The sequence below is a fragment of the Colias croceus genome, chromosome 25 (genome assembly GCF_905220415.1).
Source record: "Colias croceus chromosome 25, ilColCroc2.1".
NCBI lineage: Eukaryota > Metazoa > Arthropoda > Insecta > Lepidoptera > Pieridae > Colias > Colias croceus.
This window is the reverse complement of record NC_059561.1, coordinates 4582886-4602833: the sequence shown is the minus strand read 5'-3', so window position 1 is coordinate 4602833 and position 19948 is coordinate 4582886. Positions and strand designations below refer to the sequence as shown.

The window sequence follows — 19948 nt, the reverse complement described above, 5'->3', positions numbered from 1 at the left end:
GCAGCCACGCAGGATGCGCGCAGCTGGGCAATTTCGGCGGACCACCAATACATCGGTCTTCTGCGCGGATTCGAGCGAACTCTACTCATGGCCGCATCACACACCTGCGCCATGGCATCAGCCATCCACGCTGCATCGTCCTCTACTGTTGTTGCGATCCGCGGTGCAGGGATCCATGCCTGAACTATGGCAGCCTCAATTAGGAGTTCCTTATCGAGACTACGAATCGACCAACGCGGACGTCCACCATTTAGGGAAGGCTCACCGCGAAACGCGGATGGCGCAGAGACGCTGAAGCGGATGTATCTGTGGTCCGACAGCGTTTCCACATCAGTAACAACCCTCCAGTCAGTAATTCGCCTTGCAAGGGGGGGGGCTAGCGAAGGTGATGTCGACGATGGAGCCCCCTCTTTGCCGCACGCAGGTAAGCTCACTCCCGCGATTTACGACCGAGAGATCAGCCGCGACCGCCCACTCCTGCAGCACCGCACCCCGCGCATTTCTCACCGATGATCCCCATGCCATTGATTTGGCATTGAAATCTCCGGCCAGAAGCACGGGCTGCGAAGGAGCTAGGTCAATCAGTTCCCCCAGATCTGCCAAGAACCGCTCGAATTCATCCAGGCCACGGTTGGGAGAGAAGTAGACCCCGATCACTGTGTTACCCTTGATCGAGGCCGAGACACAACCCCGCCGCCGGACTACCCTTTCCATTACTGTGCCGCCCTGCGTTACGAGCGTCACCAGTCCATCCAAGTCAGCCGCCCAGTTGTCCCGGGACGGTACGAAATAGGGCTCAGCCACCACCGCCACATCTATCTGCCACTCCGCCAGACTCTGGAGCAAAAGATCCTGGGCTCCGGCGCAGTGGTTGATATTGCCTTGGAGGAAATGGAGTAGAGCCATTACTGCGTTTCCATTTCGCTAACCATCACATTCGCCTCGACGGGCGCGGGACAAGGACACGGCGCGGTACCTGGACCATCGCGTCCCCGATTTCCTCTTTTCCGCTTGGGAGCCTTGCAAGCTGGGCCCCCGAGCCGATGGCCTGCCGGTAGCTTGGCCTCGGAGCATAGAACGCAGCGAGCGGCGGAGGCAGAACATTCCCCGGCCTTGTGGCCTGTTTCTCCACATCGGAAACAGACGTTGCTCCTATCTACGAGCGAATTGCACTCGGCTCTTACGTGCCCCACCTCTAGGCAGCGGAAGCAACGCTGTGGCTTCACCTTGCCAAGCGTGACACTTGCAGAGATCCACCCTACTTGGATACGGCCTACCTGTGCCACCTTCTTTGCCGCGGCTATCGGGCAGCTCACCCAGGCTGAAGTCGAGCCGCGAGAGCCCACGCGCAGTCCACTACACTTAACGTGTTCTGTAGGGCATTCTCCTGCCCGAGAAATCGCAGCCACGACATCTTCAACAGCCGCCGAGTCGTCCAAGCCGATGATGTGCACTTCAGCGCATTTCACCGGCCTGGAAACCTTGACGGTGCCTTCGTCCCAAATCTCCCGCAGCTTTGCAGCGAGAGCATCTGCCTCCTTCGAGCTTGCGGCACCAGGGACTTCTAAGATCCTTGCCCCAGTCGCGGCACGCTTGAACCGCAGCGCACCTACACCGATTTCCGCCAAATCAATCTTTTGGCGTGATCCAGCCATTATAGAGGCATAGGTGACGCCTTGCTCCACTGCGCCTGGCTGCAGAGCAATAACGACAGCCGAGGACGAAGGATTGCGCAACCTCTGCGCCCTCGAGCGCACTCGCGCCGGCCCCTTTTTCTTTTTCGCCTTGCCCTTCTTTCCGACGACCGTCCATTCCTGCTCCAGCCGTGGCTGGAACTGGGGAGCAGAAGAAGTGGTGGGCACAGCCTTGTCAGCTGGCTTGGTCTTTTCCGGCTGCCGTGCAGCCTTCCCCTTGCCCTTCCCCTTGGCTTTTGCAGCTGGACCCGGTTTTGCAGGCTGCGCAGCAGGCTGTTCCGGTTTTCTCGCCTTTGCTGGAGCAGCACCTTTCGCTGGTGCCCCATTAGGGGGCTTTGGCGGCGGAAGAGGAGGAAAGTCCTCGGTTGGGGCTTGCCCAACCGCCATTCCCTCAACCCTGCCATCCCCCGCCAATGGGGGCCTTACACACCTTTTTGGAGGCAACTCCAACGCTTCTAACCGGGCGTCCACCATTCCCCCGACCTGCCGCAAAATCTCCGCGGTCAGATCAGAGTCCACTCGCGTTTGCATGGGCTGTGCGGTCCCTATGATAGCCCTAAGCTCTCCCATCTCTTTTCGGAGGCCCGCGATTTCCGCCTGTAACTGGGTGTTCGCAGCTTGCAGCTGCCGCGTCTCCTCTGATGCAGTACGCTGTGCAAGAAGCACCGCCGCTTCTTGAATGGTGTCCGAGGCTTCCTTGAGGGAACGTTTGAATGCCACCCTTAGGTTTGTCGATTTTGCACGCACCTGCTCGATGGCATCCAGGCTCTCCTCTATACGGCGTTGGAGGGCCGCGGCAGAATCGTCGGCAAGACGTCCGTCCCCAGTTTCTCTAGCGCGGGAGGTACCGGCTCGAGAGGCTCGGGTGACCTGCGTTTCCTCGCTAGCCTCGAGCTCCGATTCCCTCCGTACGCGCGACAAGGCCTTCCTAGCGGCTGTCATGTCCGCTAAGGTCTTTCTTGCAGAGGCTGTACCTGCACAGAACCCCGCTGCTGCAGCCCCTCGCCCTTTGCCCCTTTTCGAGGCTTTCTTGGCCTGCCGCGTTCGGCCTTCTTCCGTGGAGGAGCCTGAGCAGCTCGCTCCAGAGGACCGCTTTCGCTTGGCCCACAGTCTATCCTCCTCATATGACTGGACCGTCATGAGACTATCTACGGACGTTGCCGTGGACAGCCCACTGGGTCCAGTCTTCCTCCTTCTGGTTTCAACACGCCCCGTTTGGGTGCGCGCCTCCACCCCACGTTCCGTTTCGCTAAGCTTATCGGTCTCCGTTAGTCGTTTGCCAGTGGTCAGTTTCTCAGTAGCATTAGGGCCTGATGCATCACCCATATGGCGGCCAGTGCCCCCTCCAGAATACGATGGGGCTGACGGTACTGTCCCGTCGGGACAGTCCCGTGAGGGATTCTCCACACTCGAAGCGAGGTGGTACCCTCCTGGAGTAGTTTTAGTTTTATTGACCTCCATTTTTGCTTTTTTTTGTTAACCAGGGGGCGCTCCCCTGAGACATCTCTATCTGCCGGATTCCCACCGACCATTCATCCTCTCGCCGAGTGTCACTGACTTAGGATTGGGGTAATTTTTATAGGGGTTGTCTTCCCCGCAGTCCCGAAGAACTCCCGGCCCTGTCTGCCATCCTGCGAGCAAAAGCTCCGCTGGCCCCTTTGAGCCACAGACACGCGCCAAAGCGCCATGCATCTCCTATTTACTCTTCTAATAAGAGAGGTACAGAGAGCAACCAGCTCGGTCCATATTCGCTTCACTCAAGGTGCTGGCTTGCACCCCAAGCTACTGAGCCCCTCCGCCGCGACAAGGCTTGGACCACGGGGGGGTACTAAGACCCCTGTAGAACCGCCATCCTGTTAAAAATGACTCGAAATTTTGTGTCAGTATCTCCCGGTCTATTAGTAAAGTCTAGTCTATGCTAATTTTAGCGAGGATTATCGTACAAAATATAACAAAACAGTGCTTGATGTAATCCGTATTTAGCGTCTTAGCTCAGCTTAAGCGAAGTTAGCGGATTATGCAATAGTTCAATATAATTTTAATCACGTGGTAACTCCACGGCTTTTCTTGGAAAGAAAACTAATAAATTATCTGCATCTGTTTGTTGGTAAGAGTTATTTTGTGAATGGGTACATCCCGATTAACTTCTTTGGATATTAGCATCTTATTAATTTTTTAATCTTTTTCATAGTATTACCACAGAATACTTAATAGTAGCTAAACGCTACAGAACGGACACTCTCCGCCTCCCGCCAATATTAAACACTTACCTCACCCCGCACGATCAGACATAAAATGGTCCATATTTTTCTACAAGGACGATACGCAACGAAGATTGACAACATTAATCAAATTGACTTAAAGTAATTTTATTATTTTGGATTTGTGATTATCGATTTTCGTAGAAAATGGTTAGATATTGTGCTGTTTACGGATGTATTTCATCAGAAAAACGCGAATTTTTTTTTACGCTAGTCAAAAATGTGCCAACCATAAAGCGTTAACACACACATTTGCAGTCTCTACAGTGTGACTGTCAAAAGGATAATTTTGTATGGAGTGTCCGGGGTGTGGTATTACCTTGTTTCGAACTAAAAGTAAATTAATGGGCCAGTTTGTCAATCAAATTTTGTATATACTGTACAATATACCATCTATCTAAAATATAAAAATTAAAATGAAGATAGACATAATATTTAAAGTCTTTAATAATGATTGTGATTTTCCAACTATATTTTATTAATTGTTCTATACAAAAGTTTTTCAATAAAAAATTAACTCAATTTATTTAAATAAAATAAATATGCATATAAGATTTTTCTCCAAACTTGATTATAATGTAATGACCTTTAAATACAATATAATGACCTTTAAATACAATGGCTCAAGAAAATTATGAATGAAATTTCGCAATTCAGTTATTTTTTAATTAAAGTTGGCGAAACCCAATCTATTAGCCACAATATGAATTGATTTCGCTCGTTGGATATTTTCATTATTTTTAAACGGTTTTCCAAGCTTGACTCAAGTTTATTTCAGATTTAACAAACTAAAGTATCGGTTTCTAAGTTTCTGAAGTTTCAAGCAGCACGAGGGAAATATTAAATTACGATCGCAACATTGAACAGTAAATAAAAGTTATTATTAGTTACTTGATCTTTCGTTTAGAACACAGTATTACAATATCTATAATATATATAATTATATATAATATTGTAATACTTATTTGTAATCTCCTTGTTAAGTTGTAGAATATATTCCTGAATAAAATATATACTAAATATTATAAAGCTGAAGAGTTTGTTTGTTTGTTTGATCTCAAGAACTACTGGTCCGATTTGAAAAATTCTTTCGGTGTTGGATAGCCCATTTATCGAGGATGACTATATGTTATAAATCATCACGCTAAGACCAACTGAAGTGGAGCCACGCGAGTGAAACCGTGCAGTGCAACTAGTATTAAAAAATAAGTAAGTACCTATGAGGTAGGTAGGTACGTTACGTGTAGATACAGTTATACTAATCGTAGTTATTTCTTATTTATTAAAGGACGATTTTAACAGCATCCATTATAATACAAAATTAAAAATACACCAAGTAAATTCCGAATTTTATAAAAATACAAAAACTCGAACAAAAATATAAAAAAGTAGTTAATAAACTGCAAGACCACAGACAATAAAGCCACAGAGCAATATCTAGCATTGTTGAAAGAACCAGCGCAAAATCTAGTACATAAACAGTATTGATATCACGACGCACAATAGAAATGAAAACGTAAACCCAAGGCTGCTCTGTAGGTACACTCTTATCTATACAAGTCTATGAAATTTTACGTACACTGCTGAATTTAACCCGGGGTTTTGTTAAGGGTGTGCATGTTGGTAATATTTCGAGAATATTCTTATACAATTTGTGAGTTCAAAATTCCTGAAGATAGTACCTAGAGATGTTTATTGTTCTATGATGTTAAAAGTATTCAACGGAAATCTTTGAAATTTTGTTGAATTTTTTAATTTATAAGCATGCAGTAATAAAATGGAAATTAAAAAATAACTTACCTTGAAAATGTTACAGCAATCCTTTAAGGTGGCCAAGAAAAGGAGTTACACATTCTTTTCTTATTCAAAAATACAAATGAAGTAAAAACAGATGACGTGCGATCACCGTGAATTCCAAATAATGAATGCAACACGATGGAATGTGCTCGACTTTGTTGCGTGAACAATTTTTTTTTATTCTACCCTCAAATATATATATATTTTTTTAAGTACGGCAGCAATAATATCTGGCAATGACGTTTATTAAATGTTAGTTTATATTATTTTGTATCTCAATTTAAACTTAAAGCACAGAATAATAACTAGTAGCTTAAAGTAAGCTGTAATGAAAGTCAATACGCTGATTTTCAATACTAACTTTAACTACCCATCAGGCTGTTAAATATAATTTAAATGTGAACGAAACAAAAATAATATGCTTCATTTATTTTTGCATGCAACTCGCTCTGAAAACACACTCTTTGTACGATTCATTGGAGCTTATAAGTTAATTCAAAGTGAAATAATTTATTTTTCATATTAATGATGAGTTCGGTTATAACGTGAAATCAATGAAAAGTCTTTGGTTATTTACTTAATTTTTAACTTATTTTATAAAATACCTTCGCGGTTTCACCCGCATGGCTCCGCTCCTGTTGATCTAAGCGTAATGATATGCGTAGAGTAATGATAATTTATTTATTTATTTATGCTTTATTGCTCAAGATAAATTACAAATTGAGACTTAACCTAGGATACATTATAACAAACGATGATAATATGATGCCTTCCTCGATAAATAGGCTATCTGGCACCGAAATATTTTATTAAATCGGACCAGTAGTTTCTGAGATTAGCTCGTTCAAACTAAAAAACTCTTCAGCTTTATAATATTTATGCATAAATAGTATGTACTTAGTATTAAAAAGAAAGAAGGTATGATGCTAAGAAGTTATCCGGAGAAAATATAAACGTATATACACAGCGTATAGCCGAAGTAGTGTAAGCTATAAAATAGCATTTTATGCGATCTTCAAGTATCATAAAAAGAAGGGTTACATACCGCTCGTCTCGCTCTGGATTATAAACTTTATAGTGTACGGTTATGGTAATTTTTTGGCACTCACTAGAGAGAGCCGAGTGGTTTGTTTCGGGCCGAACATGGGTTTATGTTAGCTATGCTTATTTTATTTTTCTGTACAGATACATTCATAACCTAGCTGCTGTAGGCTTCTTCCGGATTGATAATTTTTGTAGTATTTTGTCAGATTTTTTAACAATTATTATTGTCTTAAAATCGCAGACAAATACAACAAAAATCAATTCTATTACCCTGCTTAATAACGTAGTTTCAAAAAAGACTTTCTTTAATGCAGTTTTATAAGTAATCAGGATCACATAATATTTTAGATCGAGTATATACATTCAAACTCAAACTCAAACATTCATTTATTCAATTAGACTACTATTTAGTAGCACTTTCGAATCGTCATTACATAAGTATTTTTAACATTTACCACCGATTCGGAAAGCAGTATCTATGGAGAAGAATCGGCAAGAAACTCCATAGTTGCTCTTTTAAAATCATGTCAATATTACATAATATGTAACTTATATCTAACTTATACATTATCATAATATGCAAAGAACTGTCCTGTGGTTTTTACGCGACAACCCTCCATGGGTCTTTATCGTCCATATATTCCTGAATACTGTAGTACGCTCTCTGAACTAGTACATTTTTTATATAAGTTTTAAATTTAGAACTAGTAAACTCTTTAATATTGAGAGGAATTCTATTGTATAAGCGTATACCTTGACCCATAAATGAATTTTTAACTTTAGCTAATCGGAAAAATGGCATTTCAATTCTATTCCTGTTCCTTGTGCCATAATCGTGTCTATCTCCTACTCTTGTGTGTAAGTCGGCGTTTTTGTGAACATGCAAAATATTATTAAATATATACTGTGATGGTACAGTAAGGATACCAGTATTCTTAAAATGATCTCTTAGTGAGTCCCGAGCACGTAAATTATATATAGAGCGAATGGCTCTTTTCTGTAAGATAAATATAGTTTCTATATCTGCAGCCTTGCCCCACAGTAGAATTCCATAGGACATAATGCTATGAAAGTAGCTGAAATAAACCAATCTAGCCGTATCTTCATCGGTGAGATGCCTTATTTTTCGGACTGCATATGCAGCTGAACTGAGCTTACCTGCAGCGGTGTTGACATGGGCTCCCCACTGTAGTTTCTCATCCAATGTTAACCCTAGAAATACAGTAGACTCAGTAGGATGCAATACCTCCCCGTTCAAGGTAATATCTCTGTTCAACTTTTTTACATTAGGAAGTAAAAATTCAACACAAGTGGTTTTTTTGGCATTTAATAATAAATTATTGGCAGTAAACCATTCAGATATGTGTAAAAGAGCACTGTTCACTTCGTCAACATTTGGGTCATGCCTATCCACATTAAAAATTAATGAGGTATCATCTGCAAACAGAACTATTTCACACCTATCCTGCAAATAATAGGGAAGATCATTGATATATACCAAGAACAAGAAGGGACCTAAAATGGACCCCTGTGGAACACCAATGTTAATTGACGCACCGCTAGAACGTTCTCCATTAACAACTACAGTCTGTATCCTATCATGCAGGTATGACGCTATGAGGTTCTGGGCTTTTCCTGTAATTCCATAGTGATTAAGTTTACGTAACAAAGTGCAATGTTCAACGCAGTCAAATGCCTTGGAGAGGTCACAAAATATCCCCAGAGCATTTTTTGAGTTTTCCCATGCTTTATAAATATGTGTTAGAAGTGCAACTCCAGCATCTGTGGTTGAGCGCCCCTTTGTGAAACCAAACTGTTTGGTGTGCAGTAAATTATTAGATGCAAAATGACTACTCAATTGGTTTAATATTAACTTCTCGAATACCTTACTTAATGTTGGTAAAATAGAGATAGGTCTATAATTGTTACAGTCTTCTTGATCGCCCTTCTTAAATAGAGGTATAACTTTACTAAGCTTTAGTAAATTAGGAAATGTACCATAGTCACAACACTTATTAAATATGAAAGCTAAATTTTTCGCAATATTTTCTATTATATTATTAACTAAATTTACGGACATTCCCCAAAGATCACAAGTATTTTTTAGATTAAGCGTCTTAAAGGCAGTAACAATATCACTAGCAGTTACGTGTCGTAATTCAAATAATGTACTGCACCCCGCAACATGGTCCCTCAAAAAGGTTTCTGCAAGTGCTGAAGACGAATTTAAACTATTAGTAATAGTAGCAGGGACACTACTGAAGAATTCTTCAAAAGCAAGCGCAACATCAGCACTTTTGTCAATAACCCTGTCATTATTTACAAGTTTTATGGTATTACTTGATTTGCTTTTACCCATTTCACCATTAATAATAGACCAAACTGTTTTAACTTTATTATCAGAGTCGCGTATTTTTTCTTTGATATACAAACGCTTTGCAGTAAAACAAACTTTTTTAAAAATTTTCGAGTAATTTCTAACATAACTAAGAAAAGATGGGTCTTTATTATATTGCTTCATACCATATAATTCATAAAGAATGTTCCTGCACCTATGTACACTAGCTGTCGCCCATTTACTAAATGGTAAATCCTTGGTAATATTTAAAGATTTAACTTTAAATATTTTTTCAAATTCATTATGTACTAAATTAAAAAGATTTTTAAACATTTCACAAGGACTATTAGGAAAGGATTGATCATTTAGTACGGGCAGGTTTTTATTAATATTATTTCTAAATTTATTAATGCCTTTTTTTGTTATAGGCCTAACATTAATCCTTTTAAATGTAGGTATGCAATCCCATTCAAAAACTACTTTCTGGCCACAGTGATCCGAAGTCAATGTATTGAGAATATTTTTCTCTAAACAGATGCAGTCACAGTATATATTATCAATACAGGTTGCAGAAGTAGGTGTAATTCGTGTGGGTTCGTTAAAAAGTTTATATAGATTAAATGACTGAAATAAATTAACAATTCGTGTAGCCGTTTGTGTTTGTAAAAGTAAATCAATATTAAAATCACCACATACTATAACTTTTTTTTTACTCCTGCTTAGACGCTTTAATATTTCTTCCATGACTTTCTCAAACATATTATAGTCACTGGAAGGGGGTCTATAAACGCAAACAATAATATAACGCTCCAGCTCCACACAGGACAGTTCAATGGTCCGTTCTACAGAAAGACTAACAATGTCAGTTCGTTCTTTACATTTTACACTATCATGTACAAAAATAACAGAACCTCCGTGAATAGCCTGCGTCCTAAAGTATATACTTTTTAATGTGTAATTTTCAATATTTACTAACGACTGACATTGTTTAAGCCAATGTTCTGTTACACAAAATATTTTAATATTGTTATCATTCAGAAACAATTCTATTTCTAACAATTTGCTAGCCAAGCCTTGAATATTTTGATGCACTATGGTAAAAGACTGCTTAGCTGTTGTCTTATATACTAGTTTAAATCTAGCTTAGGGCTAGATTGACTGTCAACACTTAACCTAGGTTGATGTATATTATAATAACTACTACATAAAATTGTAGTAGATTGATGGTCTGATACCGAACATGTACCAGACTGGTTAATATTATATGCTATTAACATAGCAAGTTCTCGCTTATATCTAGTTGGCAGATACACTGTATTCTTTGTCAAAGTAAAAGATTTAATACATAAGTTAATGTCAAAGTAAATAAATGCATCACGATGATGATTTGTTAGGTTATACAATTTTAAATTCATATTATGAATTAATCTATTTTGTTCTTGTGTTAAACCAGGTAGGTATGGCAATGTACACAACATAAATTTACATTTAGTCCTACTACTAATATCTAACATTTTTTAAAATCCTACATCAATATCCTTATTATTTATATTTAAACTGTCCCCATATAATATAATTACAATATTATTCTTATTAAAGCTGAAATGATCCAGTGATTTGATTATATATTTAAATGAACTGTTAGGGGTACAAACATTAGTAACTTTAAGCCCTAAATTGTTAAGCATGGCGCCAAATCCCTGACCAATATTATCTGACAACACAATCAATTCCTGCTTTGAAAGGTGTTTAGTATTACTGGTTGAATTTGTGGTATTGGGTTTACCACTATGTATGTCTGTGTAGTCAGACTTATGGGGCGACGGTTGCTCATTGTCACTGTTTAAACACTGACATACATATTTATTGGTCAGAGACTCATATATTATTAGGTATACTACAATAGCTGTATGGTTCTTAATTTATACTAATAAACGTTAAATAGTTTGTTTGATCAAATTGGAAGCTAATAAAAAATGTCTGGCAAAGCCTAGCAGGTTGATTAAATTTAACCCCGTACAGAAAATCGATCAGTAACAGATGTTTAAAGAGAAAAAGGTCATGACTGTACGTCTGTATATTTAAGAACCTTGTTATAATTCGTATGAGATCATATTAATATAGCATTTGAATTTAAAATAATATATCTTAGTACTTATGTACTAAGATATATATCTTAGTACTTATGTACTAAGATATATTTATTATTAAATTCATTAACTAAATTATTACGTATAAACTATAAACGTACACAAGAAATGAATTGTAAAATCATTAAGAAATGATAGGGATACTATAAACAAATATAAAGGTTTTTTTTACTATTAAACTCCGGTTAGTTCACAATAATTGTAGAACTAAGGAATATTTTAATTAAACTATCCGCTTGACCCGTCTTCGTGCGAATAAAAAAAAATATGTTTATCCAAAAAGGTGTAACTTTCTAATACTTACTTATTTGATTTAATTTCATTAGACTGTTTTTAAGTTAAATCAAAACAAACAAACAGAATATAAAATATTTCCTCTTTATCAGTTCTTATAAGTTCAGATATACTATTTATAAAAGTTTTATACGTCACAACAATAGGTACAATCCATCTATAAATTATAGAGATCTTGACTCCCGATTCCAATATGGAACTATGGTTCACAATCAATCACGTTACCCAATTCGTGCCAAAACGACAACCATTGTTATTATTGTACTGAAAAAGTTGATCGTTCAATCTCTTGATAAATAATCGCTCAATTGATAGTTGAAAACTTAGTGTATAGTGCTACAAGGATCTTTTGGCACGTGACGAAATTTGAGACCAATGATGTCATCTTGTAATGTCACCTGATAACAGTCGAGTGTGTTGTTTAATTGCATTTTTTATTTTTGCCTATTTGTGTACTTAGTTTACAGTAATTTCACTTATCCGATTCCTATAACTAAAAGTATCTTTATACATTAATTATTACAATCATAACTTCATCGATCTCGCATTACACTATCTGAAGAAAATTAGGTAGAATTTACAAAAAAATTGAAAGGCATAACGGATTCGTAATTTGAAACAAAGGAGATTTCATTATTCCGTAGCACTATAAAAAGGTGTCAGTTTAATTAGTACGGTTTGAATATCAAATTTATAATCTGTGCGCATAAGGATATTTTAATATTCATTATTTTAATATTCAAATACACAAAGAAACTGAAGTGCCCTGTCTAATAAAACAAAAAATAAACCACTTTTTCGTTATAATTTTTCACGATACTTACACAAAATATTTCAACAATTGCTTTTATCCACCAGCTAGTTTTACATTAATCACGCCATTCACTAAATTCCACTTGAATGAAATTTCAAATTCATAAATTGTTTAATAATTTTCTTCCTACGCAGAACAAAGGGAGCATTATCGAATCTATTGTTAAAGTAAGTTGATATATCGCCGAACCTTTATCGTGAAACATCTAATCCATTTCGTACCCATTTAATGCTCAACCTTGCCCTACAACAATATAACCATATTGTTACGACCTCCTTGTGCAATTTTTCTTTGCTGGCCGACAATACAGTTTGGATTTGGAACACTAAAATTATGAAACAAAAATGTCTCGACACAAAATTCGATCCACAGATTATTATCGTTTCGACGTTCGAATTTTAAACTTCGCGCGCAGTGAAAAAATAAAGAATCTAACAACGCAATTAAACGTTCTTTTGTTGTAATATATGTTAATTTATATTCTGTATCCTTAAAATGGTGTTGTGAAAGTTTTAAATAATTATTTTAGCAGTGTATTAAATAATAATTTATGCACGATTACGAAGACAAGTCGCATACCTACTAAGATATAAAGTGATAGAAGATGGAGTTATTTTCACACGAGATTTATTTTGAGATAGAAGAATAATTCAGGTAAACAATAATTGCTCATTATATTTTAGTTACAGAGTATAGTAATAATGAGTTTTGATACTTACAATATTAGACCCGTAAGTGAACAGTTGTAGCGATCTCTTTATTTCCGATACATTCAGTTCGCCTATTGTTGCATTGAATCTTTATAGAATAATATGTACCTATATTGGGTTGTTTTCTTGTAATTTGAGTTCATATTCAATACACACTTTTCAAAATGTGTATTTTTAACACAATGTTATACAATTTAGTTGCTTTCGAAGTAAAAACATTAACAAAGCCGCTTTCAGCATTTTTTGGTAGGTAATAGAAAATGTTTTGGTTTCGCGTCACCCCCAGGATTATGTTATGAAATAACGCTTTAATTTTTTTATTTACGTACTAAAAAAACTCACTGTAATTAAAAAAAAATTCACGTAGAAGCGGGCGACAAACATTAAATTTAGTTCAACCAAATTCGCGCTTGTCTAAATTAATTAAAACTTTATTTGAATAATTTCACGCAAATCTTTTGCCGTAAACTTGGAATAAAATATTTTTTCCCTTGTGTGTAGTTGAGATTTATTCTTGTAGTCGTTAAATTAATTTACGATTTGATTATTGTTAAGAATTGTGAATAAAGTTTTTATTAAATTTTCCCAAGTGGGCCTATAATTTTTTTTTTTAATTTCTTGATTGATTTTTCAGTAGGGATTATATTTGTTAAATTTTATTGAACAAATAATGGGTAAATAATCAATCTTTTCAAAGAAGTGGTCCATAGTCCATTCATAATTCAATAATTTAATTAATCACTTGAAAAGAATTGAAAGAAACCATGTATCTACCCACAAAGTTGACTCAAAACTACTACTATATAAGTATTATAGAGTAATTTTATTTATTTACTTATTACATTTATTTCCGGTGACAGACAATAAATTGTAAAGACCCATAGAATACGAAATACCTTAAGAAATACCTTACAGACTAACATACATATAACATGTGTGTTTAATTAACAACGCTGTATACTAAGTATATAGTTACTGAAAACACAATAAAATCTTTCAAGCTTATTTTGTGCTGAAAAGTTAAAAGCTAAAAGTGTAATTGCAAAGTTACTAATTATTAAAAGTTGAAACCTTTCAAGTTTGAGGAACTCTTCAAAATATTTCAATGCTAAAAGAGTATACTAAATACCTATACTTGAACAACACAAACGATACAGATCAATATTCCTCTTTATTCAGCTGTTATGTTTATTATAAACAGTATTGTAATTACAAAATCAAGTTTACATTACAAACTATATACAATTAATGTTTACTTTACACTATAACAATCCTTTATGATAATCCCATATGAAACTTGAAACATAATATGGGCCTGACCCTACCTTTGTAGTAAATATGAAATATGAGAGCCATTTTGAGAATTATATGCTTAAATTTTCATTGATTAAAGTTGGATGGCTTCTAGTTGTTACTTAGGTAATAATTTTAACTTTTTAATAATTCTTTTGATTCAACTTCAAAATCATTTTCAAGAATCAGAGCATTTCTATACAAATTCTACATACCTAATTATACATTTTATAGTAATTCTGAGTTCAACTAACTTACAAACAACATTGGTTTATAGTTGTATAATTAGAGTATCCACAAGGTAATTAACAAATAATATGAGTCAGGTAACCTTTAAGCAATTCATTTAAATGTAATTTTAACTTAATCAATCTAACTCATAAAATATAATAGTAAGTTTCGAGTTTCCCTCAAATTTTCACTTCGATTTAAGTATCCGATATGAATGTTGAACGTAAAGTTTTATCTATAATGGACTGTGTAGTGGACAACCTTTTTTTTTTTTTTTTTTTATAGTGGGGAAATCTTCCAAAGATACCCACGGCCCCCGGGGAAGGAGCCGTGGGTTATGTCGGATTCTTACCGACTAAAACCCCACTGTGTTCCGTCGAGCCGCTTTAATGAGGGGGCCGCGGGTATTTGTTAGAATTCTTCCGCAACCCCCTCGGCGGCAGCCCATCTCCAGGCCAGGCGCAAGCCAAGAACAGGAAAGATGATTTGCCTGCTCTTCCCTCCCGTTGGCGGCATGAGCAGAACACGTCTCAAGTCGCCTCACCGCACCGGACGATGGATTACATTCCCCGTTCCACCGCCCGGCGCTCTTCGTCAAGGAGGCACGTTGCGACCGTGTAAAGCGGCCGCAACACGGCGACGACGCCCAATAAGACGTCTGCGCCGGATCGGGTCCGCGTGAGGATCCCTCTCGCGCACCCGCTCTGCCTCCTCTTTCTGCGAGATCACGCTCTCCGAGAATGCGATCACCGCACGCCAGGATCTGTCGCCATCCACCATTGCACGAACAACGGAGGGTAGAGAGAGATCCGGCCCGATTATCGCGACTAAGCGAGCACGAGGCTCGGCCCACGCGGGGCACACGGTAAGAGTGTGATCTGCCGTGTCCTCCGGCCAGGCACACCATAGTGGCAGACCATGCTGGGCTCCCTCCTCGCGACTTTACACAGGTACCGCCCGAAGCAGCCGTGCCCGGACAGTATCTGCGTAAGGCGGAAGGTTATGGCCCCGTGCCGCCTGTCGCACCACTCTTGGAGGACTGGACGTATGGCCGCAACCGTCCTCTCACCCGCGCTGGGCTCCTCGAGCCGGCGTTCCCACTCCCGGAACCGCCGCTCGACAGCCTCGGCCCTCCACTCCTCTACTTCCTCGTAGGAAGGATTCACCCCATGTGACCTAGACGCAGAGACGCGGCGATACACGTCCGCTAGCCCATCATCGCACGATCGATAGCACGCCGCATCTCGGCGTCCAGATCCCATGGCGGCGTTCCGGCCATTACGCAGGCAGCCTCGAAAGACACCGTGCGGTATGCCCTAACTACCCTGAGCGCCATGACCCGCTGCGGCCTCCGCAAGAGGGGTCTGGTACGGGCGCTCAGGGTGTCTGCCCAGATGGGGGCCATTCAGAGACGTCTGCCGTTCTTACAAAGCTGGACAACAACAGTGGCTCCAATAAGCCGGAGCCGATCACAAAGGGTTAGCTTTGTAGGGAAGGGCTTATCAAACGTTGCTATTGTCACTACGTTTAAAAATTTGTTTCGTTGTTGGTATTTTTGAGATACTTTCAACTTTTGTTTGTGCATTGATGAGGAAGTATTTTATTGACATTATAATATATTTAGTATAGTAAGAAAGTCATATTGAACCACAATAGCTATATATTATTTCGTATGCTCTTATACAAGACGTTAAATATATGAAGCCAGTAAGCTAAGTACATAAAAAATTCACAACGTAATGCTCGTTTACAACACTTGATAAAGTGTTATGAATATTTTCTTACTTGTAGACCGTAGAGGCTGTGTAAGGAATCTGTTAAACAGCTTCAACATCATCGTGCATTTAATACATTGATAAATAAAAAAAGAACACATATTTTAACACTAGCTTTGCCCCGCGGTTTTTCCCTGTTGGTCTTAGGGTGATTATAGCCTATAACCTTCCTTGATAAATGAGCTAGGTATCTAACGACGAAGGAATTTTCAAATCGGTCCAGTAATTCCTGAGATTACTGCGTTCAAACAAAGAAACTCTTCAGCTTTATGATATTAGTATAGATTATGAGATAGAAAAAACTTCATACCATACTCTCGGAGAAACATAATACAGAAATTTCAAAACTTTTCATTTTCACTTCCCAACTATCGTAAGCTAAGACTTTGTGATCGGATCGGCAAATATGTCAAACTACTTCCCACTTCGCTATTAATAGTAGAGATGCGAAACTTTACTGCACGAACTTTAAATGGGTGTTTTAGTAACATTTTGATGTTTCATTACCTTTGAAACGTTCCTTTTAAGCATCATGTTAAGATAAAATGATCATATCTGTAATCGAAAAGTCATATAAAAATGTCAATAGGTTAGATCGTTTTCTAAAGAGAAACCTCAAAAAGAATAATAGTGTTCTTTTCAAAAAGTTAAGTCACTCGTACTTAACATTATCGCGATAGCCGTTCCCGGGTAATAACCCTTATTTCACCCCTTCAAGTTTTCCTTTTAAAAGTCTGCTATACAACCTTTGTCCTTCGCAAAGGTTTAAGAATAATGGATATAAATTTCATCTGAATACCTTAGAAATTCGGGCGTGAAAATGAACTGAGAGATTACAATTTGAGTGTGGATCATTTGATCCATACAATTTTCTGTTCTAGGAACAATGGCACAACTACCTACAACTATGTATATCTTTTGGAACATAATATATATACAACATAGGGGCCTTCAAGAGCAAAAGTTTCCTAAGGCTAGCAAAGTTCCAACACCTCCACCACCGCATGTGTTTATGCCTATGATGATAATATCAGGTAATCGTACTCCTTATTGCCCTAAAACAACACTATTACGTCACTAAATTGGCCTCAATAAGAAAATGTCTTTACGCTAACATCACACTCGGATGCAAAGTACCCTCACCAATACATGTCACTTGAAGTACATAACATGAAAGACGCCGCGCTCTCGACATCCTTTATAAGACATAATGATCTTTAAACGCTTAGAAACTGAACGATCGGTTTTATAAACCCGATTGATCCTTTGTCATCTTCAATGCGATTTTTCTTTGTTCATCGTTGCGCCTTTGAGAGCGTTTTGTAAGGGGAAATCTGCGAAAGGTTTATTAGATTCTTTTTGTTTTTCACTCCGATTTGTGTCATATAACTATAACGGGTTAGTGAAATACGCAAAAGGTTTTTGATAAATGTGTAAAAAAAAAGCATTTTGATTAATGACTAATCAGTAAGCATAGTCAGATGTTATTATTAGTAATACCTTACTACCTATGGCTTGTCCTAGGATTTGAACAACATTTAATGTTGAATTGCTCGCTCTGTGTGACCCGCTTAATGACAAACATTGAGATTTGCTTGTTATCATTTATATAATATTACTAGCATACCGCCCGCGGCTTCGCTCGCTTTCTCTAAAACGATTTGAGATTTAAACTATCCTATCTCTCAAGTTGGATCGAATTGCACATGGTGTGCGAATTTTATTATAATCGGTTAAGTGGTTGAGGAGTCCATTGAGGACAAACATTGTGACACGAGATTTATATATATTAAAGAAGATGTAGAATGTGAATTAAAAAACATTTTGCGATATCCTTTATTTTTAGCAGGTAGTTCAGTTTCCATGAAACATTTTTTGTTATGCAATTCATATTAAAACCAAACACTATTTCCTGCATAAATATTAAAGCAAATACTCTATTTTATTTTCTCTCCAACGTGAAAATCATACGTGAATGTTAGTTTAAAAAGTGCCCTTAATAACGTGAAAATATAATTAAAATTGTATTTTAAAAATATAATGAAACAAAGGTAATTATTTTTAATAAGCATAGAAATGGGCTCTTAACTGTAATATACATGTAGAGTCGTTCAGTGCTCTCATTTATGCTATTTATAATTTAGGGATCTAATTAATCTTAATTTTAATTTTAATTTTTAAGTTCAGTTTATACATATTATTTGTATTTAAATTCAATAGTTTAAATAATACATTCAATACACGAGTATAAAAATTCCTATAAAAAAATGTATAACTACATTAAATTAGTAAAAATTAAATTTATGAAATTCTCCAAATTGTAATTGCCCTATCAATTGGTATGTGAAATTCACTACATCAATCAATATAAAAACCAAAACAAGTTCCAAAACAAATTCAAAATCGTATTTTTATTTATTTATACTTTATTGTACATAATATATACCAGACAGAGAATAACAAGATACAATAATTAAAAAAAAAGAAACCAACACGAAGGCACATATTATGTACGAAAAGCATACCTAATGAAAATTTGCCAAAAATATCATTTCAACAGAACCCATCCAACCCCAAACCATCGACACTTCAATTTTCCTTTTTTATATTTCACGTTACTCGTCTCTCTCTGATGTTAACGTATGAATTATGATATTTATATTACCAGAGACAGATATACTATAATTAAGTTCAAAAATGTATAAAGGCATTTTGGCAAAATTTCAGGTATAAAATAGAAAGTGTAAATTGAATATGATATTTTTGTGTTTCGGTATGCTCACGATTTCTGTTTCTAATGTTATACATATTATATGTTGCTATAACTGATTACCTTCTAAACGATAATTATACATTTTAGGGCTGATTTTTCAATCCTTGGGTAATCGAATAACGTATTAAACTACCATTTCAAAAATATATTATATTTGTCCGTATTTGACAGTATACCGGTGACATTTTAAAATGTTCGTGTAATACTTTATTGAACGGATAAATTTTAACAACGATTGAAAAATCGGCCCCAATACAGGCTACAGGGTGTCCCACCGTTGGTGTACTAAGCGCGAAGGGACTTGTCGTTATAAAATATAGCTTAAATTGGTATAAAATTTAATATTTATACCTACAGATATAATCTTTAAATTTTGAATTATTTCAAAAAGACATGAAGTGAAGTGAAGTCCCGTGTCGTAGTGGGGTAAGGGGCATTATACATCTGTTTCACTGATCGATTTTCTTTATGGACAAGTAGGTGATCAGCCTTGTGTGTCCTGCCAGATCGAGACATTTTTTTTCTTCGTCTCCACTGAGAATCGAACCCAAAGAAGGCGGTCTAAAAGACATGACGTGATTTAATTATTATTATAACAACGCAAGATGTATTATAATGGCCACAATCATAATTACAACCAGTGATAATTTGCAGCTCCTTTTACGATTTAGTGGGGAAGGTAGAAGATACTCTCAATGTATTCTTTGTATGAGCACAAGAGCCGCTTCGTAGCCCTAATTTTTAACATAATTTATTATTACTTGTAATTTTAGA

General features: G+C 37.5%; 2 protein-coding genes across 2 annotated transcripts; both read right to left on the bottom strand.

Moving 5' to 3' along the window:
• Positions 1-348: 348 nt before the first annotated feature.
• On the bottom strand, positions 349-906 carry LOC123703048. The gene has a single exon (XM_045650920.1). The coding sequence runs from the start codon at positions 904-906 to the stop codon at positions 349-351; it is 558 nt and encodes a 185-aa protein (XP_045506876.1).
• A 14547-nt stretch (positions 907-15453) lies between these two features.
• On the bottom strand, positions 15454-15888 carry LOC123703047. The gene has a single exon (XM_045650919.1). The coding sequence runs from the start codon at positions 15886-15888 to the stop codon at positions 15454-15456; it is 435 nt and encodes a 144-aa protein (XP_045506875.1).
• Between the last annotated feature and the right edge of the window lie 4060 nt (positions 15889-19948).

Excerpts from the sequence above, each read along its gene's own strand:
- LOC123703048 (XM_045650920.1), bottom strand. The coding sequence starts at position 906 with ATGGCTCTACTCCATTTCCTCCAAGGCAATATCAACCACTGCGCCGGA.
- LOC123703047 (XM_045650919.1), bottom strand. The coding sequence starts at position 15,888 with ATGGGATCTGGACGCCGAGATGCGGCGTGCTATCGATCGTGCGATGAT.